The sequence below is a fragment of the Lactuca sativa genome, chromosome 3 (genome assembly GCF_002870075.4).
Source record: "Lactuca sativa cultivar Salinas chromosome 3, Lsat_Salinas_v11, whole genome shotgun sequence".
NCBI classification, from domain to species: domain Eukaryota; kingdom Viridiplantae; phylum Streptophyta; class Magnoliopsida; order Asterales; family Asteraceae; genus Lactuca; species Lactuca sativa.
The window spans coordinates 42,205,388-42,231,156 of NC_056625.2; the positions used below are offsets into that span (position 1 = coordinate 42,205,388).

Below are 25,769 nucleotides of genomic sequence, written 5' to 3' on the forward strand. Positions count from 1 at the left end.
ACCTATAAAATAGCTTACAAATAGTTTATAAGGTATTTCTTTTAATAGAAAGTGATTATTACATAATATTTTTTTCTTCACACACAACAATTTAGGTTTTATATAATTATACATTTTTTTTCTTCATACACAACAATTTAGGTTTTATTTAATTATACAGTACAATATTTTAAAGCATAAATTATTATATACAGAAAATATATATATACTCCATATAAAAATCAACTTACCTTTTTAATAAACTACTTGTTAATTAGTTTGTAAATCAGAAGCTAAGAAGCTAACTTTTACACAACTTTAAAGTAATTACAAAAATATTAAAGATCAACTGTTTTTGGCCTTATAAAATGACTAGCAATTCCATAAGTTGTAAAATTATTCTCCGATATTCTTTTTTATTTCACAATTATTACCTTTTTTTTCTTTTCTACAAGCTATTGCTAGTAAAAAGGTAATTCAATGATGTTGTTTTGAAAATTAATGAAATTCGGGAACACCAATTTCTTTTATTTTCTTCTAATTTACATCTATTTGAGGTTAAGAGTTCAAGTATTGTCGTGAATATATGCAGATTTAAGTACTAGTTTAGGAGTGTTAGATTTGTTGTTTAAAAAAAAAACAATGACATGACATTAATTAAATAGTTATTTATACAATACTAAGGTTGCGTTTGTTTTTTTTTTTAAAATAGCTCTTCAAACTTCTTAGTGCTGCGCCGCACATACGCACAACACTTTTAAGTTCGTAGCAACTTCGGGCTCAAAAACCTCTTCCCGTCCTCTTCCCATTGGGCTTGCCTTTCTCACCTCTTCTAACCTGATCTAACAAAAAAAAACGCACTAAACGAAAAAAAGAAACACAGAAGATCGCTCCAGCCGTTCTCCTTCTTCGTTCTCAGTTCTCTTCTCGTCGATCGCCGACTCCAGCCGCTCGCCGGTCGCCACTGCTGCTTCCCGGTGCTCGTTCTTTGCTGCTATCGTCAGGTTCTCACTATAATCCTTAAATTTCTTACCCTTCTAACCTCAAACTGATTCTAATCTTCCATTTTCTTCAACCAGTATAGGATAGATTCAAAGCCTGGGAATCTTCTGGGGTTACAATCATCCCAGTGTTGCCCAGCCTGCTGATAGTTGTGCTGGTGAATTAGTGTATGTACCGGCAGCTTTTGTTTTTTTTTTTTTTTATAATTTTGTTTGTAAATTGCAATCAGTAGCATTCAATTTGTTATTTGGGTTACTTATCTTTTGGGTTGTCATTACACTATTGAAGTGGATTTCAACCGAGTAAGTAATTCTTGCATATTGGATTTCAACCCAAAAAGTTATTTGTTTAAAAGATGATTGGCCTAAAGAGCAAATTAGCCCTTTTATAAGTTGACAGGGAAATTGTTATTGATAATAGTAAATTAGTAATGTTGTTTGATACGAATGTTTTTTGTAGGAAGTTACTTCTATTCTTGTTGACAATGGTGTAGCTAATGAGAAGATTTTGAAAAACTTTTGAGGTTCAAAATCCAAAATGGTGGATTGTTGTATACTTTAGTTATAATTTATTTCAAGCATCTCAGTTTGGAATCATGGAATAACATCAGTTTTTTTAGATGTAAATGTACAATTTTACCCTCATAGAAGCTGCTCCACATGTTGGAAACTAGGTGATACCGAAGGGCAAGAAGACTGTGTACTCTATATATTTATTTACTCGTTATCAAAATTTAATGGTCCAAATTCTGAAGTGTATGCATTGTTTGACAACATTAGAGAATCGAATTTTGTTCCTTTGATCTAATTCTAAAAAAGTTTGGTATTAAAAAACTATTTTCGGTTTATTAAATTACTTTATTTTAAATTTTTTAATATCTACAGCAGTCTGCAGACGTTAAAAAAACAATCATGTTTCTCATTACAGTCTGCAGCACTTTGGTCCACCTCTTCCGTTGCAGAGGGCTGCAGAGGTGGTCTGCAGACTTCAGACAGTTTCACTTCGAAAAAACAAACAACACCTAAATGTGAGAGTCGAGTTTATTTAAAAAAAAAATAAATATGAAATTCTAAACATTTGAATTTTGAATTTATAAAAAAAATGTAATAAAATTTTTTTATGTTTTAAATTAAAATGTTTTTTCTTTTTTAAATTTAAACAAATAATTTAGATAAATAAATAAAAAACAATAATGAAGGTTTAGTTTAATAACTTTAAAATTAGAAGGAAAATTCATTATTGAAATTAATATGTATTTATTATTACATTTAAATATGTGAAATTTATAAAATAAAAAAAAAATCATAAAAAAAGTTGAAAATAATAAGAACTATTTTCAAATAGTTTTTACTTTTTTGTAACACACTTTAATGTGATATATTTGAGATATTCCCTTTTATATATATATATATATATATATATATATATATATATATATATATATATATATATATATATATATATATATATATATATATATATATATATATATATATATATATATTTTACTAGCATAAAATATGATTTGAATAAAAGTACACTGATCTGTTTTGACTTCCAGGGATTCATAAGTCTTCTTTTCTAGTTTCTACTCTCCCTTCGCAGCTCCGCCTGCGCTTGGATGAACTTAACGTCGCCGGAAAAATGGGCGGAGGAGATGTCCGGAAAACCGCGAGAAACAGAATCAAACCGACTACCAGCAGTGTATCCGGAGAAGATCATCGCGAACTTCGTAACCGGAAGGGTTTGCGGAGGGAAAGAGGCAAAGATCAACTTCGCATTTTAGATGTTAATTTTGTTCTTCTAGGGTTTACTATCGTATCGTCATTGGTCGCCCTGTTTTTTCTCTACCATTTCGTTCAGTTCTCCGATGCAGACGATCAATTGCCAAGGGTTATCACACCGTTTCCTGCGCCAAAAATCATGGACCTTGAGATGGTGAGATTAGGGTATTCGCTGCTTATTATGCATCGACTTCTTACAGATGACTGAATTTGATTGATTGTCTGCAGTTTCAAGGAGATCATAAGGAGAGCTTATATTGGGGAACATATCGTCCTCAAGTTTATTTCGGTGTCAGAGCAAGGTAAGCTTATAGTTTCGGGATTCCTTCTTGTGGCTAATTTTTCTCTTTTACATTTGGTTGCTGAATCCGTAATAGCAAGCTTCTGATGTTCATGTAGTTTGAACATTTAAGATATATGATATAAGTTGTCCTTTCCAGGACTCCAGAATCTTTGGTTGCTGGATTGATGTGGCTTGGTATAAAGGATGGACGATATTTTATGCGACATGTCTGCCAAGATGCAGATGATCTTCAAACATATGGTTGGAATAAACATAATGGAAGAGACTATGGACATCAGGTTCTAATTGATCATGGGATGACATTGACCACAAGTTTCTTGAAATCCAAGGTAGATGGAAGTGGCTATGGAGGAGACTGGGCTTTTCGAGTTGGAGTGCAATCTGAAAAGTATAAACCCTACCTGTTTCCTGAAATGATTTTTTGTTGGTACTACTGAAATAGATCAATTTTTCCTAAACTATTTCATCTACTGAATTCCAATTTCCACCACTGCAAGCAATTTACCCTGTATTGTTGTTCCTTGTTGCTGTTTTCAGATTAAGTGAAGAAATGCCAGATGCTGCACATCTTTTCTTTTATCTGGCTGATGAGGGTGAAAATGCGCTGAGCTTAGGTAGAAGTGTTACAGAAATTCATGAGAAGTCTCTGTTGGCATTTGGATCACGATCAGATGTCAGTGATTGGGAGCTACACTTAAAATCAACGGTAATATCATGAAAAATATATATATATATAATTTTTTTATTTTTACTGCTAATCCTTTTGAACTGATGTGATGACCAACTAGTTTTCAGGATGATTTTGAAATCCACCATGTTGGTCTCAAGACACCTCACATTCACAATCTCTCTGATATGGTCCAAGGAATTCTTGCACTACAAGTAATATACTAATATTTGACCTTAAGTTTTTTGTTTCCTGTAACTGATTTATTTAACTATTGTGTTGGTGATGGGATTGGGTTCTCCTTGTGCTTTAATAGGCAAGAAACTATGGCCATTTGGAGCTTCCAGACACATCTGAAGATTCTGCTAACATTTTAGTTTATCAGGTGCAGTTTTCATCATCCAAATATATGTTATTATATACTATGAGACTGTCATCATCATTCATCAAGCACAATTTAACTTTCTGGTTCAATTTCCATGAACCTTATCCTTTTGTCTTAGCAGATCTCTGCTAAAACTCCTTTCAAAGCAGACATTGCTTTTGTAACTGGAACTGATATTGATGATGCTGAAATCCAAGAACGTGTTAACAGCCTCACTGGTACTTGATATTACACTAATAATTTGTCAATATAAGTAATAGTTACCAATATCAGTAATAGTATCTTATATAATAGTATTATATTGTTTATATTTCTTTCTTATATGTAGGTACATCACTTACTAGTCATCTTCAGAAGAAGGAAAATGAATTTGATGATAAGTTCAATAAAATCTTTAATCCATCAGATAAGGTACCCTTCACAGAAGCTGTTGTTCCTTACTGTCTTTTTTTCATTGTTGTTGTTGTTGCTGTTTAAATTACATAAATACCCTTGATCTAAATGTTTATTTGCAGCTTGATTTTGAATCTATGGAAGTTGGTAAGGCTGCTATTGGAAATCTATTAGGAGGGATTGGATACTTCTATGGCCAATCAAAAATATTGTTTCCACAACCCTCTAAGGTAAATTTCTCTGTTTGTTATTCTTCCTTAATAATATTTATGCTTAAAATATTTATTTATAAACTATCATGAATATGTGTAAAACAGCATAAATCTGGTGGTGATTCTGTATTATATTGGCCTGCTGAGCTGTACACTGCTGTTCCAAGTCGCCCATTTTTTCCTAGAGGATTCTTATGGGATGAGGGTTTTCATCAACTATTAATCTGGTATATAAATTATACATTTTTTTTTTTTCTTTCTGAATTGTTCCTTTCCAAAATTTGGGTTTTCATTTTTTTTTATTTTTGTGTAGGCGATGGGATATGCATATTTCCTTGGATATTATTGGACACTGGTTAGATCTTATGAACATTGATGGTTGGATTCCACGTGAGCAAATTTTAGGAGCTGAAGCTTTAAGGTACACCATTGATCTTGATTTTTTATTGTAGTAGAGTATATTTTTGTGAAAATAACTTGTTATATATTTACAGTAAGGTACCTGAAGAATTTGTTGTTCAACGCCCGAGTAATGGAAATCCACCAACATTGTTTTTAGTCTTACAAGGTAAGTTTATTTTTTGTTTATAATAAAAAAAAATAAAAAAATCTTTTGATTGAAATATCTCAAGGATATGACTCCTGATAAAATGAAGCTTGGTTTTCAGATCTGGTTTGTGGCATGATGAAAAACAAGTTCTCTGCAACAGAAAGCAAGGAGATTTCTGCTTTTTTTGAACGGTCTTTTGGTCGTTTAGAAGCATGGTTTCAATGGTTTAATACAACACAATCAGGTAAAAAAGATGTTGGATGCTTCAACTTTATTTGCTTAGAAACAGTGTTGGTGGTAAAAAGATGGAAGAGTAATTAAAATTAATTTGAGATGTTGAAACTTCAACTTTATTTGAGCCTTAAAATATATATATATATATATATATATATATATATATATATATATATATATATATATATATATATATATATTAAATGACAGGCCAGCATAAAAGCAGCTATTACTGGCATGGAAGAAAAGAGAGTCAAACCATCTTTGAACTAAACCCAAAGGTTATTTTTATATCTTCAACCTCATTTAAATTGCTATTTTTTTTTTATTTTATTTACAAAAGTTATATCAGTAAACCAAGTGTCAATTAATTTTTGAAATGTTTTGTTAGACATTATCTTCTGGTTTGGATGATTATCCACGTGCCTCACATCCAAGTGAAGAAGAGCGCCACCTGGATCTCAGATGTTGGATGCTTCTTGCAGCCGATTGCATGCACTCCATCTCAAATCAACTTATCAACAAACAACAGTCCACCAACCTATATGGGGACACAGCCAACCTACTTGCTGATTTTGATCTTCTCAATAAGGTTTTTTATTTGTTTTTTAAAGTCAAATTTTATGTTATATATATATATATATATATATATATATATATATATATATATATATATTGATTCTAAATGTTGTTTCTTGTTTTCCAGATGCACTTTGACAAAGATTATGGTGCTTATTTTGATTATGGAAATCACACAGAAAAGGTTAAGTTGTATCCAACAGTTATGTTATGTTATGTTATGTTATGTCCTTTCATAGTATATAATCTTCATACAAAATTATAATTTATATATTTTTGACATTTTGAGTGAATGAATAAACATATTTAGGTTCGATTAAGAAGACAACTAGTGGAGAAAAATGGGAAACCCCCAAGTCTAGAGCTTGTTAGACAAGTTTTAGAGAAACCAGAATTGAGACTGGTTCCACATATCGGATATGTCAGTCTTTTTCCCTTCATCTGGAAGATCATTCCATCTGTAAGTTTAATTAATTAACTATTCATTATAATAATATCATTTCTTCCTATTTCATTATTATTTACATGTTTGTTTGTAATCTACATACATCCAGAACTCATGGATTCTAGAAAAACAACTCGACATTATTTACAACAACAGCACTTTGTGGACCGACTTTGGCCTGCGATCCCTCTCTAAAACAAGGTGTCGTGGAATTTATTTATTATTTATATATAACCAACATTGAATTTTTTTTTTTTTTTTTTTATATATATAGCTCGATGTACATGAGGCGAAATACGGAGCATGACCCACCATATTGGAGAGGCCCAGTTTGGATGAACATGAATTACTTAATTCTTTCATCCCTACATCATTATTCAAAAGGCATACAATATTATTTAATTCTTATATTATATGCATACATAGATACACCTTGAAACTAACTGTGTGTATTATTTGTTGTTGTAGAGGAAGGCCCATATAGAGAAAGAGCCGAGTTAATTTACAATGAGTTGAGGGGCAATCTGATTCGGTATAATGTTTATTACCAGCCAGTACTTTATTTATTTTTACAATTTACCTCTACATTTTTACGTATGTATGGTTGAAATTGTGCATGCAACAGGAATGTGATGAACAAGTATAAGGAGACAGGTTATTTATGGGAACAGTATGATCAGAAAAAGGGAAGTGGGAAGGGTGCACACCCTTTTACTGGTTGGACTTCGCTGGTGGTCTTAATCATGGCAGAATCATATACTCAATGTTGACACATTTTTTTGCAGTTTTCACTTGGGACTATTTATTTACTTGTAACATGAAGAAGAAGAAAAAACAATCGTTTAAGCAGTTTCTAAGTCTGAGGTATTAGGGAAAGACAAATTCATATACAAACATTGATCGAGCTTAAAAACTTTTTTAAAAATTTTCTACACTTCTATACAATATTTGAACAAAAAATGAGACAAAATTAATATACTAATCAACATTTTTATAAAACCCAATGTATCATTCAACATAAAAAACAAACATTTTTTAATAATTTAAATCTTACCGCTTTAATGGTATCAAGATTACAAATGTCTCTAAAGACTTGAATATCTGACTTGAAACATTTCATCCCGACCCATCATATTCAAAAGAAAACCCTCTTGAACCACGTTCACATTTTCTTCAACGTCTTGAAGATTTTAATCAACATATCTAGTGATGAAGTGATTCCCTATCTTTCATCCGTTTGTAATTATGCAATGTACAACATGCATGTGAAATCAAAATCAACATTTGACGTATCAATAGAGAGTTTGGTATATATTTCAAAAAATGAAATATTTTTCTAAAAACACTAAATGCCCGTTTTGCGAACAGGTGAATGCATAAACTCAAATAATTTGTTTCTTTCCTGACTCTACTAACATGATGCCAATTAGGATGATGATACCTCTCACTATGGAACTAAAAATCCCTTTAGATTCAGATACTCACCATTAATAACAAAGAAATTATCTATAAATGCAAAAATATGTTGTTGAGTAATAAAAACTAGATTAAATAAACAAGGTAAAATAAAATCTGTGAAACCTTACAGCCGGTTAGATAGCTCGTCAATGCCATCATAAGATATACGAGAGTCTCATTCAGCCGGCATACACAAAAGTAATCATATCATGGGAGCAAATCGCCATCACACTTGTGTAACAAGCATTGCTTTTCTACCTTAAAATGACTTTTGCTTTGATAGATAGCTCGTCAATGCTTTTTTGTGTAACGTAAAATGTAAATGCAATTCTTTTTTTGACCTTCCACTTGTAGTGATTCCCTCTCCTCATGGTTTCTTCTCAAAAGGGTTTCTGTTTAAATATCTTCTTGAATTGTCATATGTGTAAAAAATCAATCAACAATAATCTCCACATCAAACATTTTCCTTCCTTAAAAACAATGAAACTTTCTCACATCTCTTCACCACATACAAACTCTCTCCCTCTGTACTCATCAATAATCCAAACACAACTTCCCACATTCATCTTCTTCAACAATTCCATAATCTCTATATCCAACTTCCTTCATCTTCTTCAACAACTCTTCCCAAAACTCATTAATCTCCTTCAACATGGGGTGACAACTATCTTCTGAAACAAAAACATGTACTTTCTTGTTTACCTCAATCCAGCTACACCCCGGACTCTTTTTCACCCCATTGTCTCTCATTAACTGTCTGACTCTTCCCACTTCTTCCCATTTGTTAGCCCTAGCATACATGTGTGATAGAACCACATAAGGGGTTGCATTAGAAGCATCTAGAACAAGACATTGTTTAGCTGCCTTTACTGCTAATTCAAGATTTCCATGAATTCTACATGCTCCAAGTAAAGCACCCCATGAGACTGTACTAGGTTTGACCGGCATTGACTCAATCAGTCTTTCAGCTTCATCAAGTTTACCTGCTCGACCCAAAAGATCTATCATACATGAAAAGTGTTCTTCTTCTGGTTCGATATTAAACTTTTCAGTCATTAAAGTAAAATACTTTCTGCCTTCTTCAACTTTTCCTGTGTGTGCACATGCTGATAAGATAGATATGAAGGTTATACTTGTGGGGGATATGTTTGTGTTAAGCATGTGTTGGAAAAGATCCAATGCCTCTATTTGAAACCCATGATTTGAGTAGCCTGTGATTAGTGAGTTGAATGTGACCGTATTATGCTCTGGCATTTTGTCAAACAGTCGGCGTGCATCTTGCAAGTTTCCACATTTGGAGTACATGGAGATCAGTGCATTGTTTACAGAGATTTTGTTTGATGGGATGTCAGATTTAAGAGCAAGAGAATGAAGCTGTTTGCCTTGAGATGGTGAGGAGAGATTAGAGCTTGCCCTGATTACACAAACAAAGGTGCAATCATCTGGGTGGTAACCTTCTCTTTGCATCTGTATAAAACAAGAGAGAGCTTCTTCTGAAAGATTGTCGTTCTGAGAATACCCAGAAACCATGGTGTTCCATAGGACTATATCCGGTTCCATAATTTCTTGAAATACTTTGTTACAATCTGACATGCCACCGTGACATTTTGAATAGAGATCAATCAATCCGCTTCCTACATGGGTATTTTGGTGGAAACCTTTCTTGATTAATTGACAATGGAACTGAAGCCCACCATGTAAATCTTCCAGGCAGGTAAATGCAGATAAGACACTACCGAAACTAAACAAATCAATTGGTAACTCCAAATGAACCATTTCCCGATACAATGCAAGTGCTTTTAATCCTTCTCGATGCTGGCTATGTGCCACGATCATTGAATTCCATGTCACCTCGTCTTTGTTGCTACCCATATCATAAAAAATGGATTTGGCCTCTTCCAGATACCCATTTTTGCTATAATACGTGATGAGGCTGTTATTGACCGAAGTATAAGCATTAAAGCCACCTGAAATTGCCAATTTATGAAGCTGACGTGTCAAAGAAATGTTTTTACAAGCAGCAGTGATGGCAGCGGAAAATGTAAAGCCATCCATGTCAAAACCCAACTCACGCATATCCATAAACAAGTGAAGAGCTGGCTGGGTGTCTCCTCGATCTGCGTAAGCTGAAATGAGGGTGTTGTAAGACACAATATCTGGTTGAGGAATTTGGTCGAACAGCTGGTGGGCAATGAGGGGTTGGGATTCTTTCGCGTAAGCGGAGACGATTGTGTTGAAGGAGAAGACATTTGGATGTGGGATAACATCAAAGGCGTTGCGGGCCGCGGAGAGGCGGCGGCATTTGGAGTAGAGGAGGATGAAGTGATTGGAAAGGAAGATGGAAGTAGGGATGACGGTTTTAATATAGAGGGTGTGGAGGGATTTTCCGGTTAGGAGATCTCTCTGGGAAATGCATGTTTTAAGCAACTGAGTAAAGTGATGTAAAGGGCATGACGAAATTTGGTTCATCTATAAAGCTTACTTATTGCAGTTTTCGTATTTACGAGCTTTCGCATATGCACAAATGGGCTTCAATTGAGTAGTCTTCGTCTTCGTCAACCAGGATGAAGAAACCAGTCAACCTGCCCTGAAAAAGTTTAGTCAAGCAACCATCACCATAAACGAGCATAACAAACAACAGAGACTTGCACACCAGAAAACCTTTTCTGATTCAAACAGCGACAGTAGGTATATACCCTTGTTTGAGTTTTTGACCAAAATATTGTTCTTGAAAAAGATATTTACATATAGTTTTAAAAATATTTAGGTGTACTTAGGTGTAGTTTCAAAATTTAATATATACTAGTTGTGAGACCCGTATATTATACGGGTTAATTAAAACAAAATGCTAAGTACGAACGATTAAATAGAAATTTTATTTGAATTTGAAATTGAAATAAGTGAAAATTATAAAAATAAATTAATTAAAATTATGTGTTTAGCCTATTATCATAGGCCTTGGTGGTCTTCACATGTAACAAGACTAACCAATATAACAAACCCAAAAAATAATATAACAAAGGGGTATTTGAATCATGTATCGGTGACAATTGCTTAGCCTATTATCATAGGCCTTGGTGGTCTTCACAGACTCCCTTCTTAGGGGGTGTTTGGCTTAGCTTTTCAAACCCCAAAAGTACTTTTTGGAAAAGTTACAAAAAGTAGGATTTTTTGACTTTTCCAAAAAGTTCCTTTTCCTTATGTAAAAACATCAAAAGTAGCTTCTAAAACTAGTTTGCCAAACATCTTTTGCTTTTTTTTTTTCTTTTTCAAAAAGGCCTGAAAGCAAAATCACCCAAAACAAAGATCAAAATAATGTAGGCTGATGTCCATATACTTGCAGGTGACAATATTTCAAAACCCTTGAACAAATTCAAGATACCAAGAACAACACAAAAAATAACATCGCTTATATGACATTAGAATCCATCTACCAAAAACAACATCAAAAAACAGAAATAAAGCACCAATTAGTATGATTTTCAAATAACAGAAACAAATTCTTTGTATGATTGTATCTGTGGGGATCAAGAGCCACAACTTGACTGATTCTTTATTTTGTGTATCTAGGAATTTACTTTTTTAAGTATTACGTAAACATAAAACACAGAACAAAAAGCTGAATTTTAACTCAATTTATGGATGTGATATAATCGAGCACCACAGTAGCTGAAAAATTCGAAATCACCGCAGATTCAGTGAAAAAAAATTCAAAATTACCACAAATAGGTGAAAGCAAGTGAGAAGCTGGTAGAATGAAGATGAAAGTTCGAAAATAGGTATTCAAGAAACCCATACAATGCCTAAATTGAAGATGAAAGTTCAAAATTTAAGTTGAGATGGAGTTAAAAAAGAACCTGAGGTGAAATCGCTGGCTGGAGGAGTGGACGGAGGGGTAGTCGCCACCAACTGGACGGAGGCAGAATCGCCGGCTGGAACTGTGGCCGGAGATGAAGGTGCGACCGGAGATGGAAGGCGATAGTGTCGTATTTCTTTCACGTTGTAACTTGTCGTTCAAGAACGAGTTTTAAGGGGCATTTGGATAAATAGTTTTAAGTTTATTTGTTTATTGCTGTGAAAATAAACAAAAAGTGTTTGGATTAGATTATTGCGGTGAGAATAAATAATAAGCAATAAACATTTTATTTAGCTTATTTCTATCGCAATAAGCTGATTTCTAAATACTCATATCCAAACACTTAAATTTGCTTATTGCGATAGAATTAAGCAATAAACAACCTATTTTTTTCCTATCCAAACACCCCTTAGGGCACAATAATTATTATTATTATTATTATTAAATAGCAAAATCACCTTATATGGTAAATAATTTTAGAAGTATACTTATATGGTAAATAAGCTTTTATAAATCACTCATTTGGTAAAAAAAACTCGTCTTATTAAACATCGTATTTGCCCGACCTAAACTCTAAATATCATATTTACCCTTATTAATGTTTTAAAATATCAAATTTGCCCAAATATTTTTTTAATAATTTTTACTATTTAATAATCTTTTTCTATAATTTTACATTATTATTATTGTCAAAAACACTGTATGGACAATAATGCCCTTACCGGTTAAATAGTCCTCCTTCCCCTGTCACACATTTCTTCTTGCAAACAACTATTCATAGCAGGTAATTGTAATTCCTCCATATTCCTATTTGCCCTCTTTCCATCACAGTTCATGTTTTTGCTCAACTTTTACTAAATCTTTACTAAGCTAATAAGCATCAGGTAACTATGATTACTATTATTTATGTTTGCGTGTGATCATAAACCCCATGTTGCAAGACAGTATATCTAAACTGAAAATATTGAAACTATTTGGTAATGCTTTTGATTAATCTTTACCAAGCTAATAAGCATCAGGTAAACATAGTTCCTAGTATTAACAAATAGTCAGGTTTGTTTGCTTACATCAATTCAAGTTGTCCAGAACTAACAAGGCAATTCACTGTCTCTTGGGTTGCCTCACTTTAGTTCCTCCACCACTACTAAAAAAATGCATGTAACATTAGTAACAAACTCTTAGTCTAAAATGAAAAGTCAAAATGCACGGTGAAGTCTAATGATTTCGAATGTATAATATGTTGAACATATATAAATTCCAATTATTGTCGCCCAACAGAGCTTGAACCATAGAATCAAGCACGTTTTGAATGCATTTGTAGCAAATTACTTTAATCTAGCTACCAATATTGGCAATACTATGAAATTAGGCTTGTGATTTGGAGTCTTGACCTAAACAAAGGGCATATATTGAAAGGGAATTATGAAAAGGGAATTAGGCTTGTGATTTGGAGTATTGACCTAAACATAAGCAAAACTCACACAAATTCAGTTAGGCGTTAAGATTCTTACTGGTGACGACGATTCCGGCGATTTGAGCAAGGCTCTGTGAAGACGACGATTATTCCAACATGGGTGTTGTTCGTGAAGGCGGGAGGGACAGGGGATGCAACGAAGAAAACATAAAATTTGATGCGTTGAGTACCGAGTAGCATTAGACTATTTCTTTGGTAGTAAAACCAAGGTCGTGAAGATGGGATAGGATCGTTTTTGGGTTTGTAAGATCGGATCGTAAGATTGGATCGGGATTCTCAGATCTCACAAATAAAAGATAGTTTTAATTTATAATTTTAAAACATAAAAAATATTTTAAACATTCAATTTTTTGTTTGAACGATATAAAAAATTCAAAATATCCGTCATAAGTTACAACACAAAATGATAAAGGGTAAATTAAAAAAGAGTAATGACATAAATCGGTAAAAAAAGTTTCATTTGCAAAAATAAATAAATAAATAAATAAATGGAAGGTCGGATCGGATCAGATCTCGATCCTACGATCCTACCTACGATCTTACGATCCTACCCCAAATACGATCCGATTCGTTTTTCATACCTATGATCGTAAGATCGTAAAATCCTACGATCAGGATCGCGATTTTGACAACCATGAGTAAAACCCTGAGCGCACCAACAAAACATTTAAAAGAAATTGAGAATTAGTTGAAATATATGACCTAGGCCGCATAAACGATCCGCCCACCGCTATTTTAATTTTGTTTTTTTTAATTTTTTTCTTTTCTGTCTTATTATTTTAAAAATCGTAATATTATCTCAATAAAAAAATACTAAAATTTGTAAAACAATTCATTTATAAATAAAAGTATAATATCGATATTTCATATTTAATATCAACTCTTCTTTTCTAATCCACTTTTTTTTATTTGCTACAATGGTTCATTCCTATACAAATTTCGTTTTAAATCTTGATTAGCTTTTAAGATTATCCAAACTATCAAGACTATAAAAACTTCATAATTGTATATTTATATTTCATCCTACTATAATAAGTTTGTTTATTTATCTTGTTAAGTATGTTTGATAAATAAAAAATATTTTTTATTATTTTTATTAGATTTATATTTAACATACATAATTTAATTTTTATATCTAAAATAATTTTTCTAATAATCTTGAATAAAACATAATCATAATTATAATTATTTAATAAAAAAATTGGTTTTGAGTTGTATGGTGTTGGGGTGGAGGTCTGGGTGAGTGGGTGGTGGTGGATGATATGGTTGGGGTTAGTTAGGTCGGTGGGATATGCTAGAGTAAGTGGGTAAGGGTAAGGGTTGGGTAGGTATGGTAGGTGCTTCTGTTAGGTAAGAAAGGTGTAGGGTAATGTAACGCTCGTGTTTCTAGGCTATGCATTAATATTGACATAATGGTCTAGGTTAACCTTTGTAACTCATTTAGAAGAAATGAAAAGGAATTATGTGAATTTTATGTGAATTATGTGTTTTATGCTTAATTATTAGGGTTTAATTAATTAAAAATAAAAATAAGCGTCAAAATTAAAGTATGAGATAAGCCCGATATCTTTACATAAATTTGTAGTGGTCGAAACAAGGATTTCGGGGATATAAAGAATGGCGAAATCCGAGTTATAACGAAGAAGTTATGACCTGTCGAAGTTTCGCGACAAAACCGGCACGGTGCCGAATGTCGTAAAAAGTGAGTTTTTGATAAACTACTTTTTAGCCTTAGTAATCTAAACGAAAGTCGTAGTATTCGTTAAACCGAGAAGCTCGATAAAAAGAACGCCCAAATCTGACTTCGTATGAGGAAGTTATGATTTTTCGAAGTTTCAGCTTAGCAGTAGACAACTAAAAAACTCGAATTTTAGATCGAGCGATTTTTAGCCAACACAACCTAAACGAGAATTGAAGGTCTCGTCATTAGGAGCACAACGGTAAAAAGTCTGACGAAAACGGACGTCGGATGAAGAAGTTATGAATTTTTAACGGATTTCCTGTCCCGGTCTGTTAAAAATAATAATATAAAATTTAAAGTCAAAATTAGCCGACGAAGTCTAAACGGAAGTTGTAGAGCGTAATTTTAGCTACGCGTGAATATAAAGAACGTAAAAAATGGAGCTCGTATGCGAAAGTTATGGATTTTAGAAGTTTTGGCGCGAAAATCGAGAAAATTCGCATAGTCACGAGTTGCCACGTCATCCTCGCTGAAAAAGTGCCACATGTCCTGCTGAGTCACCAGGATGCTGAGTCACCAAGCTGCTGGGTCACCGAGCTGCTGAGTCATCCGAAGCCGTGGTACATCCGAGGAGCGACGCGTGTGCAGCCTAGTTCGAGCCTCGCAATGCCTGCCGCGTGTTCCGAGCCTCGCACGTGTAAGACGACTCCACGGTCCAATCAGCGAGTGCCACCGAGACCCTCTCACATGCTGACCACCTGCGCATCGGACACACGCCTCGGACCAATCACAAGAAGCTAGCAGCCCTTCGCACGTGCAGCCCTCGTGCGAGCCTTCGCCTGCGAGCCCTCGGATCTGCGACGTGTAGTTCCTTCTCAGCCGTCCGATCAGAAGCTCCACCCTATAAATAGAAGGGTGCGAGACCTCCCGGGGGTATTTTGAAAACTTGTCATTTTTAGCCCCTTTCTCCATATTTCTTTCATATTATCATCCCCCGAAGCCCCGATATCGATTATAAGCCCCGGAATACGCTACGAAGTGCCCGTGAAGCCCGGAAAATTTATCTTTTCGGTTTTGAAGCCCAACCTTTCGCAGAGCCCGGTTTCTCAATAAAACTTCCGGTTTTATTAGAAACGATCGTTTTAGGAAACGAATTGCTGCCCGGTTTTCATTAAATCATGTGAGTGTGTAGTTACTTTCAATTTACACATAGATATGAAATATTTACCTTGAAATACGTGTTATGTGTAAATATATTAATTGTTTAATTGAAGTAACTGTTGAATTGATGTTTTATATAAGTTTTAAACTGTATATGCTTTTTATCTACAAAATATGTTGGGTAGAACATGGGTAGATGAAATAATTAATGTGTGTTAGAAAGGTGAGAGGCCTCGATGTTGTTGTTGTTGTTGTTGTTGTTGTTGTAGTCATTCAGCAGAGTATGGATGACAACCATGGACTATTCTAGACAGTCTATGGAACACTAGCAGGCCCGCAACCTGTAGGTGTAATGAACTATATGTTCATTTGTTGTACTCTAAAACCCATTGACATGTATTGCAGGAGAGAACACCTGTAAATAATATTGTCGATAAATGAGAGCTATGGACTTAGCACATGTTGAGTAAACTTTGGCAGCTATGGAATTAGTGTCCGTTGTATAAACCCCGGTCACGGGGTGACTTTGTGTCTATTCCTTAGGATGAATCCTTAGGAAGGAGGGATAGTTGATTCTTAGGGTAAACCCTTAAGAAATAAATAAAATAATGGGGTTTGGGGTAATTAGGTTGATTGATTGATGTTTAAACATAATAAATTTATGTATTGTGGGTTGAAAACCTTATATGCTCACCAGGCTTCCAAGCCTGACCCACTCAGCTGTTTATATTACAGGTAGAGGACCCCGAACATAGTCGGATGATGATGATGAGTGAATTTTGGATTATAGGCCAGTAGTTACAAATGACTGTCGTAAGGCTTATAATGTCTTGTTTATGCTTTTGATCTGTATCGGAACATGACATCCCGAGGTTTTGATATAAAAGGAAATGATATATTTCTTAAAGAAAGGTTTTGACAAACTTTTATCATATTTTGTTTTGGGGACCAATTCCGCAACATCTTTTATAAAGATTTTTCTGATTTGATTTTAAAAAGCATAAATTAAATCGGTCTTTTTTGGCCGAGAAATTTGGGGATGTCACAGGTAACTAGTGGTCGATGTGCAAAGTTGTAACATCTCAAAAATGCCGACTAAATTTTTCATTTTGAAAATTATAAAAACATCCATTTTAACGAAATTACATCCAGTGCAACCGTTTGTTCATCTATCATTATTCAGAAATCAGAGTTAAAGAAGATAATGTGGAAATTCAAATCATAATGTGTGTGTACAGTCGCTTTTGCAATCCGATAAGTACCTACAAATATTTAATCCACAATCGTAAACACAAAACTTAGTGAGTTTCCAAAAATATCTACTACAACACAACATAATAATCAGTTATGAGTTATCAACAACCTTGAGGACTATCAACACTTTTAGTGGGCTAACAACACGCCTTGTGGATTAACAACACATCTCACGGGTTATTAGCAACCATGGGGACTACCAACAATCCCATGGACTCACAACATTCTAGGAGTTATCTTCAAGATTCAACCTTCTAATGGAGAAATAAGCACATAAATGACGTCAATGCTTAAAACAAGTAAGAGTATGTCAGGGTTTCTCAAGGAATGATCTTAGGTGACGAAGGCTGGTCATGAGAGGGTTTCCCAGAAGTTAGAGCCCTTAAATAAGTGTAACGACCCGTTCCCGGTATGTTAATTTATTGGTAATTGTTGTGAGTTTTGCAAGAGGAACTCGGCGAGTTCATAGCCTGACTCGCCGAGTGGGGTCGCGGCTGAGAGCACGCGTGAGCCGGGGACTCGGCGAGTCCATATCCTGGACTCGGCGAGTCCATCCGTCTGGATGAAACCCTAAATCCCCGGGTTGCCCACTATTTAAACCACCTTATAGCCCCATTCTCGCCTCCCTCACCCTGAGAACACAGTGAGAAAACCCTAATCCTCCCTTGAGAGCTTATAAGTGATTTGGTGCCATTTTGTGAAGGTGGGAAGAAGGAGAAGAAGAAAGAAGCAAGGAATTGAGTTGTAGTGCAAAGATCCAAGGGCAAATCTGAGTTTATTGAGGTATTTTCGGAGTTCCCTTCTTGTTATATGCTTTAATCTTCCATTAGAGCCCTCCTAAGAGCTATTTGATGTTTGTTCCAAGCCTTATGTTTGCATGAATGTCTTAATAAGTCGAAATACCTTTGGATCTAAATGTTGGGGTGTTGTAGAGCCCATATCTTCTGTCTTTTTGGAGTTACTTTGCATATTAATCGTAGATCTACCCATTTTATGCATCTTTTAGCCTTATTTCCCTTATTCATGAGGTTGTGCACGTAAAGTTGGAGGTAAATCAGCTTATTAGACTCAGATCTATCAATTGTATGTGTTGGATTCAAACAAAATCGAGTAAAAATCAGTTGCATGGCGGCAACTCGGCGAGTCGGGAAGAACGACTCGGCGAGTTGGGTCGCGAGTTCCCGAGTCCTTCATTTTGATCATTGTCGAGTGAATCCAGTGAGTTAGAGAGTGGACTCAGCGAGTTGAGGGTAGACTCAGTGATGGAGGGACTCGGCGAGTTGTTCATACAACTCGGCGAGTCCAAGGCAATCTTCTTAGGATCAAGAACAACTCGTCGAGTTGTTCATATGACTCGGCGAGTCGGATGAAGATTGTCTGAGTTTGTGGATCGAATGAGTGCTCGTCGAGGCGATGCCATGCTCGACGAGTAGCAGCGGGTAGGGTCGAGGAGTGAGAATAGGGACTCGGCGAGTTGGCGGCCCAACTCGGCGAGTCAGGTCAACTATGGGTTGACTTTGTCCGAGAGTTGACTTGGTCCGAGGGTTGACTTTGACCAAGGGTAAAAGAGTCATTTTACCCAATGCAGTGTTTAGTATTTGATTGAGTGTGTTTATGGACTTGTAGCCGGGGAGATACCGGAGCAGCAGCAGTTAGCCCTCAGAGCTATTCACTCAGCAGCCAGTTCACGAGGTGAGTTTCCTTTCAGTAGGACGGGTCTAAGGCCACAATGCCTGCCCGTTTAGCTAGCAGTAGTATCTGGATGTTATCCGATGCAGTAGTTAGCACGTTTGATGCCTTCGTGGCTCAGACAAGATTATGTGTGTTCATGTTAGTGATATGTTATGCTATGATCAGTCAGCTTCGGGCTCCGGTCCGATGTCAGCTTCGGACTTCAGTTCGATGTAGGGGACAGGGTCCCAGTTAGCTTCGGACTTCGGTCCGATGTCAGCTTCGGACTTCGGTTCGATGTAGGGGACAAGGTCCCAGTTAGCTTCGGACTTCGGTCCGATGTCAGCTCCGGACTTTGGTCCGATGTAGGGGATAAGGTCCCAGTCAGTCAGCTTCGGACTTCGGTCCGATGGAGGGGGCAAGGCCCCGTATGTGCTTGATATATTATTGTATGGTATGTGGTAATTTGGGGGAGCTCACTAAGCTTCGTGCTTACAGTTTCAGTTTTGGTTTCAGGTACTTCCGCAAGCAAAGGGAAGAGCTCGGGATGATGGCATCGCACACACCACCGCCTTAGCTCTAGCCTGGGATTGATTTAGTTGCTTTGATTTGATGTAGTATGATACAGTTTTCCGCACAGTATTTTATTATGGTTTGGAATACATCACGCTTGGTTTTATTATATGATGCTCTGATTACAGTTTGGAATATATTAAAAACAAAAATTTTTGGGTCGTATTTTCGGGTCGTTTCAAGTTGGTATCAGAGCCCTGGTTTGAGGGATTTGGATACACTTCCGGGTGTATCTGAACTCAAACTAAGGGAAATGAAAAACGTTTTATAAAAAGAACTTTGAAAATACTTAGAAAGGAAGAATTTTCAACAAGATAAAGGTGTGTGCATGCGGTCAGCCGAGCTCAAGTAAGTACTCCCAAATTATCCATACAAGTTATTTGTTCAGTTTCAGTTTCAGTTGAATAGCATGCTAGTATAGGACTAAGGATCTAGGAGGATGCCTTATGTGCCTGCTTTATGTGTTACAGCTTTATGGGTATTGCATGCTAGTATTGAGTAGACAGCAGTAGGATAGCCTGTTTAGGTTATGCCAGATAGTATGAGCTTAGCATTGTATGCTAGATCAGTTTCTCATTTTGAGAATAGTTTTGCCTGAGTATGTTTCCTTTATCCGAATGCTGCCTGCTTCGTGCTTTGTGGGAGTTCTGAGTGATGGAAGTTGGCCATTAGGTGAACACGTTACACCACATGTGATCAGGGTTGAATAATCCCAGAGTGCTGGAACTGACCCTATTGCGCAGCTCTTGTTTGAGTCCAACCGTTATAGGGACGGGTCTCTTACTTGAAGGATTATCTGATCTTCGTCACATGTGATGGTGTTCAGGTGATGGTTAATTAGCATTATAAGGAGACCTGCAGCAGCTGAGGACTAGTTGAGTTAAGTCTGAGGTTTCCCTGGGGCAAGCCTAGGATGAGAGTAGCAGAGATCTGTAGTAGTAGAAGTGACTTGGTGGAGTCAGGGCAGTTCTTGAAGAAAGTACGGATAGATGTGGAAGGTAGTATGGGCCCGTACTACTGGAAGCAGAGGATCCGTACTCGAATCAAGAAAGGCTGAGACAAGACCAGGAAGCTAGTTGTAGTAGCAATGATCCCTCAAGATATTTCTGTTTTCTGATGTAGTTGTGATGTGTTTCAGAATGGTGGTTTTGCGTTCGAGACCAGCAGCCGGCAGCGGAGGTGCCGGGGAGGGATCAGGTTCAGGCTCGGGGGATGAGCGCATGGATGAGCAGACCCGAGAGTTTCTTTCTTCGGAGATTACGCGCATCATTATAGAGCAGACTCCTGTGATCTTCGGTTCGATCAAGGAGGGGATTCTAGAGCTGATGGATAAGAGACTGGGCACCTTCCGTGCCGAGGTGGCGGCCATGATGGGGTCGCGCACCCTTACCTTCAGGGAGTTTAGGGCATGTGGAGCTCCAGACTATCATGGGGCGCGGGACCCCATAGCGAGCACCAGATGGTTGGCAGATGTGGCCAACGCTTTCCGTACTAGCAGATGTCCCGAGGGGGACAAGGTCAGATTGGCGTCCTGTCTTCTGAAGGACAGGGCACGAGATTGGTGGGAGGAGGTCGGGCATGCCATTGGGGATGATGCGGCATTGGACGCCATGACCTGGGCTGATTTCTCTACCAGGTTCAGGGCGGAGTTTGCACCAGTCATTGAGGTGCAACAGCTAGCTAGGGAGTTTCAGGACCTCACCCAGACTACAGAGACAGTGGCGGAGATCACCGCCAAGTTCAGGGAGAGGGCTCTTCTCGTTCCTCAGTATGTAGCTGATGAGGAAATGAAGAAGGCCCGTTATCATGAGATGTTGCGGAGCGATATCCGCCAGTTTGTGAGCCGGTCCAGCTGTAAAACGCTGGAAGATATGATTGCTAGAGCTCGGGAGAGGGAGATTGATCTCGAGATGGAGAAGAAGAGGAAACCGGAGGCGGTTTCGGGTTCGGGCGGTTCGGGCAAAAAGCCCAGGGTTTCAGATCATAGGTCCAGGGGACAGCCGAGCTACGGTCGATGTGGTAGGTGTGGGAAGATGCACGAGGGAGCGTGCAAGGCAGGGAGTTCCGGCTGCTTCAAGTGCGGTCGGGTTGGACATTTGAGTAGGGATTGTACGGCTCCTGCTACTGCCGTTGCAGCGTCAGATCTGATTTGCTTTCAGTGCAATCAGAGGGGACATAAAAAGTCCCAGTGTCCGAGTTTAGCTGCAGCAGGGAAGGTGGCTGCACCTGCCCCTGCTACCTTGAGGATTACAGACGGCCGGCAGGGTCGAGCTGATGCGCCAGTGGCGAAGAGTAGGGCGTTTCAGATGACAGCAGAGGAGGCGCGAGCGACTCCTGATGTGGTGACGGGTATGTATCTTCCCTTTATCTCTTATTATTATTGATTGTATATTGCTTATGATTGTATGTTTTATTCAGGGTCGTTCTCTGTGAACGGCATTTCTGCTATGGTATTATTCGATTCGGGGGCTACCCGGTCATTCGTATCACTTGCTCTTAGCAAGAGATTCAGTAGAGCCCCAGGGGAGCTGGATTGTCCATTAGAGGTTGAGATAGCGGATGATAGGACCGTGAGGGTCGGCAGAGTGCATAGAGGGTGTTCTCTTCAGTTATTTGATGAGCAGTTTTCAGTGGATCTGGTACCTATTCCCCTGCGAGGGAATAAGGTTATAGTGGGTATGGATTGGCTAAGCCCCAATGGGGCGGTGATTGATTGTGAGCTTCAGCTAGTGAGGGTTCGCACTCCCAGTGGGGGAGAGTTGGTGATTCAGGGCGAGAGGCCACAGCGAGGACCGACCTTTTGTTCCGCCGCAAGGGCGAGGCGCTATGTTCAGCAGGGTTGCGCTGGTTTTGTAGCTTACGTTTTGGATGCCCGGGAGAAGGGCAAGTCGACAGTTGATGATGTTCCTATTGTTCGAGACTACCCGGACGTGTTTCCCGAGGATTTGTCGAGGATACCTCCTGAGAGACAGGTTGAGTTCAGGATCGACCTCATTCCTGGTGCGGCTCCGATAGCCAAGGCACCGTATCGACTAGCTCCCCCTGAGATGCAGGAGTTGTCTACACAGCTGCAGGAGCTGTTAGACAAGGGTTTCATTCGACCGAGCAGTTCGCCTTGGGGAGCGCCGATCCTGTTTGTGAGAAAGAAGGATGGGTCGCATCGTATGTGTATAGATTACCGGGAGTTGAATAAGGTAACGGTGAAGAACCGTTACCCACTCCCGAGGATAGATGATTTGTTTGATCAGCTTCAGGGAGCGTCTTGGTTCTCCAAGATCGATCTACGCTCCGGATATCATCAGATGCGGGTTAGAGATGAGGATGTACAGAAGACTGCTTTCAGGACCAGGTATGGTCATTACGAGTTTGTGGTGATGCCATTTGGGCTCACCAATGCTCCAGCCGCGTTCATGGATCTCATGAACCGCGTGTGTAGGCCGATGCTGGATCGGTCAGTGATAGTGTTCATAGATGACATCTTGGTGTATTCCAAGACGCAGGAGCAGCACGAGGAGCACCTGCGGGAGGTGCTAGAGGTTTTGAGGAGGGAGCGACTTTTCGCAAAGTTCTCCAAATGTGAGTTCTGGTTGCGCGAGGTGCAGTTCCTTGGTCACCTCGTCAACCAGAAGGGTATTCTGGTAGATCCGGCCAAGATAGAGGCCGTGATGCAGTGGGAGGTCCCGAAGTCTCCATCTGAGATTCGGAGCTTCCTAGGATTGGCAGGGTATTATCGGAGATTTATTCAGGATTTCTCCAAGATAGCAGTGCCGCTCACCCGACTGACCAAGAAATCAGTGGTATTTCGTTGGGGTCCGGAGCAGCAGACAGCATTCGAGACCCTCAGGCAGAGATTGTGCGAGGCTCCGATCCTTACCTTGCCAGAGGGAGTAGAGGATTTTGTAGTCTATTGTGATGCCTCGATCACAGGTTTGGGAGCAGTTCTGATGCAGCGAGGCCATGTGATAGCTTATGCCTCGAGACAGTTGAAGCCTCACGAGGCTAATTATCCTACCCATGATTTGGAGCTGGGGGCAGTTGTGTTTGCCCTCAAGATTTGGAGGCATTACCTTTATGGGGTTCGTTGTACTATATACACGGATCATAAGAGTTTGAGGTATCTTATGGATCAGCCGAGTTTGAATATGAGGCAAAGGAGGTGGTTGGACGTGCTGAAGGACTATGACTGTGAGATCCTTTATCATCCAGGGAAGGCCAACGTGGTGGCCGACGCCCTAAGCCGCAAGGTGTCGGCGGCCCCTATCAGGGATCTGTGTATGAGGATGACAGTGATCACTCCACTGTTGGAGCGGATCAAGGAGGCTCAGATGGAGGGCCTCAAGGAGGAGAGGCAGAAGTGTGAAAGGATAGTAGGCCGAGTAGCTTCATTTGAGTACGACGGTCGGGGTTTGTTGACGCTTCATGGTAGGGTATGGGTACCGTACTGGGGTGGGGTACGGCAGGTATTGATGGACGAGGCTCATAAGTCTCGATTTTCTATCCACCCAGGAGCGACAAAGATGTATCGAGATCTTCGACCCGATTATTGGTGGCCCTGCATGAAGCGGGACGTCGCCTGGTACGTCGAGAGATGCCTGACCTGCCGGAAGGTCAAGGCGGAGCACCAGAGACCTCACGGCAGGATGCAGCCGTTAGACATTCCCGTGTGGAAATGGGAGGACATTACCATGGATTTTGTCACCAAGCTTCCCCGGACCGCACGTGGAGTGGACTCGATATGGGTAGTAGTGGATCGGTTGACGAAGAGTGCCCATTTTATCCCGATCCAGGAGAGTATATCGGCGGAGAAGTTAGCCGATATCTATGTGCGTGAGATCGTGGCACGTCATGGAGTGCCGGTATCAGTGGTGTCTGACCGAGATGTCCGTTTCACATCCAGATTTTGGAAGCGGTTCCACGACGAGATGGGTACTCGTCTCCATTTCAGCACCGCTTTCCACCCTCAGACAGACGGGCAGAGCGAGAGGACGATTCAGACTCTAGAAGATATGCTCAGGGCATGTGTCCTAGATTTCGGTGGCAGTTGGGATACGTATCTTCCGTTAGCGGAATTCTCGTATAACAACAGTTACCATGCGAGCATTGACTGACCTCCCTTTGAGATGCTGTATGGGAGGAAGTGTAGGACCCCGATTTGTTGGGGCGAGGTCGGTCAGCGAGTCATTGGGAGCACAGAGGTGGTGCTCAAGACGACTGAGTTGATCCAGCAGGTCCGTAGTAGACTACAAACTGCTCAGAGTCGACAGAAGAGCTACGCCGATAGGAGGCGTTCGGACTTGGAGTTCCAAGTGGGAGATATGGTCCTTCTAAAAGTCTCACCTTGGAAGGGTGTCATCAGGTTCCGGAAGAGGGGCAAGTTGGGCCCCAGATTTATTGGTCCTTTCAGGGTTTTGGCCCGGGTGGGTCGGGTTGCTTATCGGTTAGATCTTCCTGAAGAGCTTAATCAGATCCACAACACTTTCCATGTGTCTCAGTTGAGGAAGTGTTTGGTGGATGAATCAGCAGTCGTTCCCCTAGAGGATATTCAGGTTGATAGTAGCCTGAATTATATTGAGAGACCGGTCGCGATTCTGGACCGGAAGACCAAGACCTTGAGGAACAAGGAAATTCAGTTAGTAAAGGTGCAGTGGCAGCACCGGAAGGGGTCTGAGTGGACATGGGAGGCTGAGGAGGAGATGAGAGAGCACTACCCAGAGTTATTTGCAGATCCAGCCGTAGCAGACTTCGAGGACGAAGTCTGAGTCAAGTGGGGGAGAATTGTAACGACCCGTTCCCGGTATGTTAATTTATTGGTAATTGTTGTGAGTTTTGCAAGAGGAACTCGGCGAGTTCATAGCCTGACTCGCCGAGTGGGGTCGCGGCTGAGAGCACGCGTGAGCCAGGGACTCGGCGAGTCCATATCCTGGACTCGGCGAGTCCATCCGTCTGGATGAAACCCTAAATCCCCGGGTTGCCCACTATTTAAACCACCTTATAGCCCCATTCTCGCCTCCCTCACCCTGAGAACACAGTGAGAAAACCCTAATCCTCCCTTGAGAGCTTATAAGTGATTTGGTGCCATTTTGTGAAGGTGGGAAGAAGGAGAAGAA

The 25,769-nt window shown here is 38.9% G+C and overlaps 2 protein-coding genes and 1 long non-coding RNA gene across 6 annotated transcripts; 2 read left to right on the plus strand and 1 right to left on the minus strand.

Annotated features, from left to right (window-relative positions):
• Positions 1-833: 833 nt before the first annotated feature.
• On the plus strand, positions 834-7,466 carry LOC111881539 (mannosyl-oligosaccharide glucosidase GCS1). Its single transcript, XM_023877929.3, has 23 exons — positions 834-983; positions 1,059-1,148; positions 2,543-2,919; positions 2,994-3,067; positions 3,206-3,457; positions 3,607-3,775; positions 3,865-3,951; positions 4,053-4,121; positions 4,243-4,339; positions 4,450-4,532; positions 4,637-4,744; positions 4,832-4,953; positions 5,040-5,147; positions 5,221-5,294; positions 5,395-5,520; positions 5,721-5,791; positions 5,902-6,102; positions 6,217-6,273; positions 6,400-6,549; positions 6,644-6,735; positions 6,809-6,918; positions 7,003-7,066; positions 7,160-7,466. Exons 3-23 carry the CDS (start codon positions 2,626-2,628, stop codon positions 7,302-7,304), a joined length of 2,553 nt encoding a protein of 850 aa, XP_023733697.2. The 5' UTR covers positions 834-983; positions 1,059-1,148; positions 2,543-2,625; the 3' UTR covers positions 7,305-7,466.
• A 516-nt stretch (positions 7,467-7,982) lies between these two features.
• On the minus strand, positions 7,983-13,518 carry LOC111881540 (pentatricopeptide repeat-containing protein At3g49710). 4 transcript variants are annotated; one of them, XM_023877931.3, is made up of 4 exons: positions 13,360-13,518; positions 12,916-12,992; positions 11,850-12,064; positions 7,983-10,574 (listed from the first exon to the last, which is right to left on the minus strand). In XM_023877931.3, the coding sequence occupies exon 4, from the start codon at positions 10,459-10,461 to the stop codon at positions 8,527-8,529; it is 1,935 nt and encodes a 644-aa protein (XP_023733699.1). In that variant the 5' UTR covers positions 10,462-10,574; positions 11,850-12,064; positions 12,916-12,992; positions 13,360-13,518; the 3' UTR covers positions 7,983-8,526. The 4 variants fall into 4 exon arrangements, with proteins under 4 accessions (XP_023733699.1, XP_023733698.1, XP_023733700.1 ...); XM_023877930.3 differs by having other exon boundaries at positions 7,983-10,579; XM_023877932.3 differs by having other exon boundaries at positions 7,983-10,579; positions 12,916-12,989; positions 13,360-13,505.
• Positions 13,519-18,157: 4,639 nt separating this feature from the next.
• LOC128133007 (uncharacterized) lies at positions 18,158-19,771 on the plus strand. The gene is made up of 2 exons (XR_008231201.1): positions 18,158-18,201; positions 19,606-19,771. It is a non-coding gene; the product is annotated as an uncharacterized LOC128133007 (long non-coding RNA).
• The last annotated feature ends 5,998 nt before the right edge of the window (positions 19,772-25,769 follow it).